Raw genomic sequence first — 10,750 nt, 5'->3', positions numbered from 1 at the left:
AATAGGTCGATAGTTTTTCAGATCTTCAGTGTCTCCTTTCTTATGGAGAATAATAATGGAGGCATTTTTCCATGACTCTGGGATGTTCTCTTCGTGCAGACAAGACGTGAACAGACGTGCGAGCACTTCGCTCACCGTCCTCCCGGCCAGTTTGAGAACATCGATAGTCAGCCCATCTTCTCCCGGGACTTTCCCACTCTTCATGCACATTATAGCATATTCCACCTCTGTGGTAATAACCTCGGGAAGAGGATCTCCATATTCTCCGTTCACCGGAAGATCTGAATTGATGTCAGTGTCATCTTTGTATAGAGCGCTGTAAAACTCTACAACAGTGTCCAGTAGATGATCCCAGTTACGCACGATACTTCCATCTTGCGCTTTTAGTGTCGTGATTTGTCGTCTCCCTATTGACAGATGCTGCTTGTTCTTATGTAAGCTCCTTCCTGACGCAACAATTGATTCTAAAAGGTTCATATTGAACTTACGAAGATCTTCTCGTACGTTTTACGTAGAGTTTTGCACAGCGTGGAGTACTCGAGATCATTTGCAACTTGTTGCTCGCTTTTCGTACTCCTACGCAGTTTCATAAGATCCAACGTTTCCTTTGAAAGTTTGCTTACTCGTTCAACCACAGCAGCAACTGTCTCTTCCGAAGATTCTATAATGATTTTTGTTATTGCTTTGGTGTTTTGTAGGGAGATGGGGTCATTTTCAGCCTGGAAAGCCGCTAGCCTGTTCTCCAGCTCTTGTTGGAATTCGACTCTGCTTCTCAAACCTCTGCGGACTCTGGGCTTCTGCATCAGTTTGGATCTCTCACGTTTGATGTTAAATCGTACTTTACACCTTACCATTCGGTGGTCGCTGCCAGTATTAAATCTGTTAATGACTGTGCAGTCTAAAAAAATATCCTTCTTGTCGGTGAGGATGTAGTCGATTTCGCTGATTCGTTTTGCTGGGCTTCGCCATGTCCATTTTCGGGAAGGCTTCTTTTTAAAGAATGAGTTCATGATGTAGAGATTGTGGTTTTCCGCAAACTCCACTAACATGTCTCCTCGGCCATCCCTGGTGCCATGTCCGAAGTGCCCGACCGCTACATCATCCTGGTGTTGAGATCCGATTCGTGCATTAAAGTCCCCCATGATGATAGTGAAATGACATTTCCGTTTATTTTTCAACGTACTGATTTCTTCATATACCTCCTCCACTTCTTCATCAGGTGAGTTTTGAGTGGGCGCATAAACTTGCAAAAGCAGAATCTGGTATCTTTTGCTGAGCTGAAGTGTTAAACTTGCTACTCTATCTGAGGAGAAATCAAATTCAACTATGCGATCTTTCCAGAGTCTGTGGATTAAAAATCCGACACCGCTTGTGCGTCCGGTCTTAGTCCCATTATAACAGAGTACATGTCCGCTGTGGAGATTGACGATATCGTCTCCTTGTCGTCTTACCTCGCTGAGCCCGACAACATCCCAATGGATTTTTTCGAGTTCTTCTTCGAGCTCTAGAAGTTTGGCGTTGCTGGATAATGTTCTCGCGTTATAGGTGGCAATGGTCATCGGTAGGCAGCCGTTACCGTCTTTCCGGGGATTCTTAGCACCCTCTGCCTTCCCTTGCTGATTGCTGCCGTGATCAGTGTTAGGTTGGCCTCCGGAGAATAAGGGCCGAGATTTTTGTTCTTGTTCCATGGGGGTATTTGGACATTACACACCACGCTGTCCAAACGGGTTGGTGTGTGGTTTTCTGCCTGGGTTTTCCTTCCCGTAGCCAAGGGGTCTCTCGTTTTAAGGCGCCAGAGTTTCGCCTTTCACCCTTCTCTATTAGCTACAGATGAGTTATACTGTCACAAGACACACCACATCTGCATTGCCCAGGGGACGCCGCGTGGAGGCTAGAGATAGGATGTGTTGGCCATCTGTAGAGTAGCGTCTCAACACCTTATAGAAATGTACCTATTGGCATTAGTGCATTTCATTGAGGCCCTAGCCAACCATTTGCCCCCTGACAGTAATGTACCACAATCTCTCATTGTCATTCTTTAACAATCGTACTATATTTGGCTGAGGACAATTAAACAACGAAACTGTTTTTCACTATCACAAAGATATACTTACTTAATTTTCCATTCGTCAAATCTTGGTCGTCTTATAGAAACTCAGAACTAATTGTCAATTTATTCGCATACCGTACAACGAGCCTATTGCGCGATGGTAAAGTGAAACTATGAATCCGTTTAAAGCGCAGGGATTTACATCTTTTCTTTCTTTTTCTCATGCGGCAGACCGTGAGTGATACAATACGTATCAAGTAATACGACGAGAGCTTTCCGTGGTTGATTAAGAGAAAACGATTTCATGTAAGCTGGTGAAGGAAAGGCTACATTCGCTTTTTAATACGGATATGATTTAAATTTCCCCATCTTAACCCTTCATGTATACATAGCTGATGTGGATAGTCGGATCTTTCGGGAGATGGGAAGAGATTTTTAATAATATAAAGTATTCCAAAATATAAAATATTAAAGTACCTACATATATATAAACGGCGTATATACGTTAGAAATAAAATGTACACAAATGAGTATGTCATAATATATTATACAATTATATAAATAAAACAGTAGAACAATATATTTCAATCGGGTGACATATTATAAACCTACACCTACAGCAAAATACAATTTTGCAATAAATTAGAAACAAAAAAGTACAATAAATGAAGTAAGTAGACAATAAAAAAATCCATTTGCTGCAAGGCTTGACTACTTGAACTATTGACTATTGAAGATGTAAATATAACAATTATTTAAATGAGAGTTAATCTTTAGTATAGAAGAATGTACAGCATAGTTGGCTTAAAAATAGTCTATCTAGTGGGGACATGAAACTAAAAGGGAATATAGGCAATATAACAAAGCCTATAGGCAATTTGCGATAGCAATGAGTCGAACATGTCACTTGACAAGTGGCGAGTGAAAATGCACTCCAAATTTAAACAGCACAATTCACAAGGCTGCATTAAAACTAGAGATTTCAATACTGTATGAAAATACCAATACCGGTTTTTCACATTAAAAAACCGGTATTAATAACGATTTCCCTCAAAAATATTTTTTCACACATCAACTTTACTGTTCTGCCCAAAATGAAAGAAAAATCCGTTTAGAAACAGAAGTCGAGAAGATGTTTTTTTGTTCTTGCTAACTTTCGTCGAAAACCAGAGTTGAGAACTTCTCCGCCCAAAAGATGGTGAATATTTCTGTGACTATTTCACTTAAGTCTTTTAATTAATGATTCAGTAATTTTAGATTCATTTTTTTGCAATTTATCTGCTTTCATAAAACGTAAATATCGGTATTTGTAATACCGGCACTGCAATCCCTACTTAAATATGTACATGTCAACGAAGAAGTACATATTATTATAATATTATGTATTAATAATTAAATAATAATATACTATAAGTACATTATAAAAAAACTTTCAAAACTGTAAGTCGGTATTTTTTTTATTAATTGAAAAACTTAAATCATGTAATGATCCGAACGTTTCTTCGTTTTTTTGTATTATTCACAGTTATAATGTAAAGTCATTTTTTTTACATTGATTCTAATTTAAATGCTCTGAAATTATTCCGGTTAACAGTGCTCGAAAGTGGCCGTAAAATTAGCGGTGGCCAATTGTTAATGGGCTGAGATGCTTTACTCGCGAGCTGAACAGGCAAGTAGTAAATTCGTAACATAAACACACCTAATAACAATATTTTTTACAGTAATAAAAACGATCGAGTTTAGGTTAACTGTTGGTTAGGTACTGTCTCTTAGTCTTTGTTATCAATCCGCCTTTAGGTAAGTGCAAATAACAGTTGTTGTATTCAAATTTTCGGTCAGATAACATTATTATTAGTTAGCCATACACGTGTGAATTTTTATAGTTATCCAATCTAATTGGTTAGACATTCATAAACTACAGTATTTTTACAACGTTTTTCTTAGTTCGTATTCTTATTTGTCCAGTGGTTCTTTGTCCGGTACAAATCTTGCAATCGATTTTTAACTAACTTCCCGATAAGCTTGACATTTGAAACTTTTAGAATATATCAGAACACGATGCCAATGCATTTTTTTAATACTTTTAGCCATCTTTAAGTAGAATTGAATTCATTTTCAGGTAATTCTGTTTTGTATGAAAAGTTATTTCGACACCATTATTGGTTGCGATTATTTTATGATTCAATAGACAATTTAAAAACTTTGTATATAAAAAGTTCTTTTTATCTTGTATTTATTTGATATTTCTCCACCTTGGCAATGATCTACAAATTGCGTTTAATCTAATAATAATAATTAGAGTTTAACTATTTTCGGCATGTGAATTTATACTGATGCTTTGTTAGAGAACCTGGCTATTTTATGCATGACGTAGAACAATAGCATGTAACAATACTATGTAAATATAATATTAATTCATTATTGCCAGGGGACACAGAATTATTGGGAACTGAAATACCTAACGGGTGTGGAGTAAACAGGCAACCGATCTCGATTGTGGAATAATATGGGATAAAATTAAACACGTGTCAAAAATACGTCGTTCACGCTCGTCATTTGTCGCTCATTCAATATTGGTGTATTTGAACGTTGCAACACGCAATATTGCACGTCTATAATGTGTGTTTCATTTTTGTGGGACACTCACACATTGTGGAACAATCCTGCTTAGTAGATAGTGTACTGAGGTTATATTAATTATTAATCTGTTCTGTGATTATTATTGCCCATTGTACACCAGCTGCCTTTTACATAACTATACAAAAGTATTATAGTGGAACAACTTAACCTTGAAATTGCTTAGATTGCTATTTCTTATACTGCGCACGATTACATAGGGTAATTTAACATGTATAATATATTTTACTGCTTGCCACGATACTAAAATTTTGTGCAGAAATTCAACTTTAATGCAGATAACGTTACTATTACTATTTTATCAAAATTTTTCACGCCATCGCTACGCTTACGCTGACAGACCGCTCTCAAAGCTTGTCTTAATGTTAAAGCGTCAATTACATTGAGCTACTTTACGAGCTGTTTGTTGGCTAATTTAAAAGCGGGCGATTCAGCTACTGCGATTTTGATAATGACACACAAAACTTTCCATTCGCTGAGAAGCCAATAAGCTAGCGACTATTTTGACAGAACGTAGTTCGTTTTTTACCGGGAGGGCGCTACTGCGCAGACGCAGTATACCCACACGCCGGCGTGTAGCGTGTAAAGTTGACCGGCTTTCAACTTTTCTTGGTAGACTGTTTACAATCTGCCTGTCAGCTTGTTCGATGATGATATTGGGCGACTTTACAGGCAGATTGTAATTTCGCCAACAAGCAGCTCGTAAAGTAGCTCAATGTAATTGACGCTTAAGCAACATTAGGCGCGTATATGACTTGGATGGGTGACCGCTTGGGAACATTTTATTATAATTTTTCACGGTCTAAGATTCAAATTCGCGTGGGTTCAAATCCATCTTCAGACAATTTTTTTAATATTTTTATTTTATTTTAATTTATATTTTAACCTTAATATTAATATTTAATAGACGTTAATAAGTGAATACATTTATTGTAATATACAAAATGGCATTTTATAAAATATATCAACAGCCGGTATGCAATTGGGTCGTTCAGTGGTAGAATGCTCGCCTGCCACGCAGACGGCCTGGGTTCGATTCCCGGCCAATGCAACTTTTTGTATTTTATTATTAATATTATGTATTCCTTAAATTAATAATTTATATTAACTTTTTGACAAAGATAATATTATGTCTTATCGCTGGGGGTAAACCAAAAAAATCGTTTAGAACTCACAGTGTACAATCTCTTTATTTTACAAACATACGAAACATCACCAACCTCAAAATATCCGCCTGAATCAGTAGCCTGATGTTGAGTACTCCGCTACATGGAAGTACATTGGAATGTGTATATGTGTCTTCAATTGCTCTCAGACATATACATATTCTAATGTACTTCCGTGTAGTGAAGGTACTCAGTATTAGGCAACTGATGCATTTTAATAAGAAACTCTGATTATAAAAATAGCAAAGTAATAATGATTTTTAATTTTATTATCGTTACCGCTATTATTTCCGACTGCTTTTACATGAAGCTTATTGTATCATTTTTTCTCACTCGGCATCGCTCTAACTGCGTCATATTTAAGTCGAGTAGTAGATATTTGTCCACCCCAATTAAAGGCATTGAAAAAAATATCTGTAATGAAATCGTACTTTTTGTAATTAATAATATATGTTTGTTTGTATTGAATAACTACATTTTAAACCTTTGTTAATTATTCTAGACACAGTATGATATTCTAGATAAGGCGTATTGTCACTAATGGCAGAACGAATTCTGAAGGATCAACACTCGGAGCGAATCTGCTTGCGTATGGTTTAATATTATTATTGTGAAGCAGGTATATGAAGAGTATCACTTTACAGGTCACGAGCTTGCTCTTGTAACGGTCCTCCGAAGACGGCATCGCACGCCGAAACAATGATTGGAAGGTGAGATAAATAGAACGATGCTTTTTAATGTTTGTACTAAACAAAACTGTTACCTTTAGTGACGCGAAGGTCTGTTCATCATAGGTTGTCGCTATCTGATTTGGAATTCAATGTAGAGCAAGCAAAGCGTGTGGTCACATTAATGTCGAATATTAAAAAGACTAATAGAAAAATGGCACAGAAATTATTTTATTTTAAGCTTGAGTGTAATACTATTATAAACGTGCCACATAAGCGTGAAGTTAGATAGTTTTGACAGAAAATATGACGTATTTGGAATGGCGCCGAGATAGAGAAAACGATGCAATAAACTTCTTCTTATTATGAGACCTGTCAGTAACAATAATTAAATTTACCCTATGTAATTGTGCTCACCAGAAGTTTAAAGTAAAATATTATTGTTCCACTATTGAAACCAGGGAACACGAAATTAATGAAAACTGGCTTATTTTACTAGGTGTGGTATAACAGGCTAAATATCTCAATTGTGGAAAAAATGGGATAAACTTTAAACACGTGTTAACAAATATGTTTTTTTTCAAAAGTTAATACTTAATGTTTATTTTAACGTGCTTTCAACGTTAAGTAGCGGAATAGGAAAGTGTAATTTAGCACAATATAATATGGAAAGTTTATAGTGAAAGGTTTATTTTATTAATTCGTAGTTAGTCAAAACCATTAAGTCTACATAAAAATAAATATTTTTTAAATAAAAACATAAGCTTACAAATTATAACATATTTTTTAATTAGCGGTTTTTGCAGGTTATCATGTTATAATTACGAAATTAACGGTTATTTTTTTAAATCATCTAGAATATTTACGAGAGTCTTTTTGAATAATTAATAGTTTTAATTGATTTAAAAAAACATCGTCACCAGATCAAAAAAACTTGATTTGATATAAATAATAATATCGGTTTCAAGTTTCAGCTCATTTTTTATTATAATAATATAAAAAAATGCAATAAAACTATAATTTATTTAAAAAAAATCTCAAATTCGAGTTAAATCATCAAAGTAGGTACTTATTTTGAATGGTAAGAATAATAATTCAAAAGCATGTAATAGTGAGATGAAAAGTTTTATTTCAACGAAAGGTTGTTTTGTAATTTTTTTTTTAATTGTCATTTTGTTTATGTTTAAAATTTGTAATAGATATCTACGTGGCAAACAACTAAAACAGCTAAAAAATATTAATAGTATTACATTAAGTAAATGTTTTCTATTCCGTCACTAGATGTCTATAAACAGTAGCACTGTACTTCGCAATAATAATTTATTTATTTTATTTGCTTAAAAACAATTCAGGACGTTCACACGATAATTAGATTTAAAAATAACTGGTTATAATCAAGAAAATTAAATAAAAATATTTGATAAGCATTACCCATAAAAGAGAAAAAAAACTTAATACATAATATTATATACCTAGTAGGGATGGCCAGTGCGTCGATCGCGAAGGTATTTTTGTCAATCGCGGACATAATAATAATATTGTACTATTTCTTTTTCAAACGAGTCAAAACTACTCGATGTTCCAGCTCTTAAAATCCGCTAGTTCTTATCACTTCTCTTACATATATATCATTATCAAGAAATACATTCTTGCGAAGAACACAAGTGATGAGAACTTGGAAAAATTCTACAGGAAAACATTAATAAAATAAATAATGTAAATTCCTATCCTTGCAATATGACGAGTCGGTAGATTACACGGGTATTGCACAACTATGCGTTTTTATTCGATTGGTTTTTAAAGACATGTTTGCTTCAGAAGAATTATTAACAGTTTTATCAATGGAGGAACGATCCAAAAGAGAAGATTTATTTAATGCATTTAAGTCGAATATTAATCGTACTCGATTTCCTATTCATAAACTAGTATCGGTAACGACTGATGGAGTTCCTGCTATGGTTGGAAATCATGTTGGGTTTATTACTTTATGTAAAAATGAGGCAACAGTACCCACTTTTATCAGTAGTCATTGCATTATACACCAGCAGGCAAGGCTCCCACCAGGGGAGGTCTGACAGGGCTCTAGCCTGAGGGGAGCCCGGCGTAGCTGGTCGACCACTTAAGTAAGAAAAACACAAGCCACAAATTTGCTCAAATAGTAAAAAAGACGCCTGCGGCGCTATTTTCCCCAAGAAATATTTCAATTTTAAAATACATAGCTGTGCGATGAAATTTAATGTGATATGATAATTGATGCAATTAAATGACAACTCATATCGTATAGAATTTATTTTAAGTAGGTTTCCCGGCGAAGGGTTGCATCTTGGCTACTACAAAATTTCTAATATTCGATATACAGGTAAATTGTGTAATTATGTCGAAATTACAATTAATGTGTACCTTCTTAATTTTTTTAGAAGTGAAAGACATAATAATATTACTTAAGTATCAATATTATTGTCGTTAATTCGATGTTTCTCTATCGTTATTTTTTATATGCATAAAATATCAGTTTTCAAAATACATATTTGAATTATCAAAAATGGGGTTTTATTGTTCTCGCATGATATAATTACAAGTGATATCAGTCGATCGCCATAAATATTTTTTTCAACTAGTCGATCCTAGAAAACAAAAGTGTGGCCACCCCTGTTATATAATCTCAAACAACCAATAAAAAAATACATAACACGTCACTGAAAATGTGTATGTCTCTGAGGAGCTTCGCAACCCTCGCTAATGGTGCCCTATAAGCATGACACTAGGAAACAGTTCTGATCCAGAAGAGGTTGTGTGATTGCGTAGATAATTAACGGGAGCAATTATAATTTGAAATTCATCACTATTTCAGGATTGGAAACCATCTTCCGCATAGTACGTAAGATCTACATTAAGTCTATTCTTATAAAACCTTACAAATTCATATTATTTTTTATACACCATGGCCGTCACCGATAATGGGCAGAGTCAAACGGGCGTACTCGTGCGTCGCGGGCAATATCCACAACGAGGCGAGACGTGCCCGCTTAAAAATTCGCGGTGCGGCCGCCCGCCCGGTTTCCGGCCGGCGCGCGTAACCTTGACCTTGGCGTGCCGGTCCGGTCCGGTCGCATCTGCTCCACTCCGTCGGCTGGATTTCGGCCGAGACGCGGCTGCCGGTGTAACGTCCGGATCATCGCGATCTATGTGCGTACGAGGATCGGCTTGAAAGACCGCGATTCTTTTGCCGGTTTAGCAAAACGAATTTGGACTCAAGATAATAGTCTAATATCGTCACTGTAAGGCCAAGTAGCGTAACCCTCAAATATTAAATTGTTCAGGAAGTGAAAAAACTGTGGCCAGTGGATTGACTTATTATTTTATTACAAATTGAGTAGCTTACGCTGTACGTACCGGTTTACGTTTAGAGAGAGTTACAGCATTTGGCTGGAATATTTTTTGTCAAGTTACAAATGGCTTAAAATAGTTTTGAATTATTTTGATATGAAATATTTTTTTGAAATTTATGATATTTGGCCAGTACGTGTAAGAGTAGGTATGCAATAAGTCCATTATCATCAAAATATCACTTTCGTGAAAAGTGAGGGTTACGGCAATTGGCCTGTACAGCGACGATATTATGAATTTCGTATCAGGAACTTGGAAGACAGTTAGGTTTTAAAATCAAATGATTATACCTACATATAGAAAAATCTAGTTCGTTAAATACTAGTTATATTATATGTAATAGCAGTTATATTATATGCAATGATGTTTGCTACCATTTGACAATCATCTGATGAAACTCCAGCTCATTTACGAATAGACTCACTTACTCCTGTTTTTATAAAATAATATTTACATAGACGTATTGGTTTTAAAATATTAATTATCTATTTTTTGAAGTTATAATTCTTTAGGCGCATTTGGAAAATCAGATCAGAGTGTATTTTTGGCGTGTGACACGAAACACATAATTAATAAGTATAGATTATTTATGACAAGTTTAATTATTGCCCTCATGTAGAATATAATGATTAAAGGCCCATTTGAAGCAGGAAATACTTAACATATTGTTTCAAAAGTATAATAATATAATATACCTATATCGAAAAATCTCCTAGCTATATTATGTAATAAGCTTCGATTGGCATAACGTTGATTTTTTGCTCACGAATATAAATCAAGTGGGGTATTTTTTTGTTTACTTTTTTGATTTCGCTGATTCGCACAGCCGCCGCAATGCACCT

The 10,750-nt window shown here is 35.1% G+C and overlaps 1 protein-coding gene across 1 annotated transcript; it reads right to left on the bottom strand.

Moving 5' to 3' along the window:
• Positions 1–473: 473 nt before the first annotated feature.
• On the bottom strand, positions 474–1,688 carry LOC147078908 (protein CFDP2-like). The gene has a single exon (XM_085955410.1). It carries the CDS (start codon positions 1,686–1,688, stop codon positions 474–476), a length of 1,215 nt encoding a protein of 404 aa, XP_085811536.1.
• Between the last annotated feature and the right edge of the window lie 9,062 nt (positions 1,689–10,750).

The sequence above is a fragment of the Rhyacophila brunnea genome, unplaced genomic scaffold (assembly GCF_057557595.1).
Source record: "Rhyacophila brunnea isolate RB1 unplaced genomic scaffold, BYU_Rbru_1.0 scaffold_10, whole genome shotgun sequence".
Classification (NCBI taxonomy): domain Eukaryota; kingdom Metazoa; phylum Arthropoda; class Insecta; order Trichoptera; family Rhyacophilidae; genus Rhyacophila; species Rhyacophila brunnea.
The sequence above is the reverse complement of the archived record's forward strand: the minus strand, read 5'-3'. Positions and strand labels throughout refer to the sequence as shown.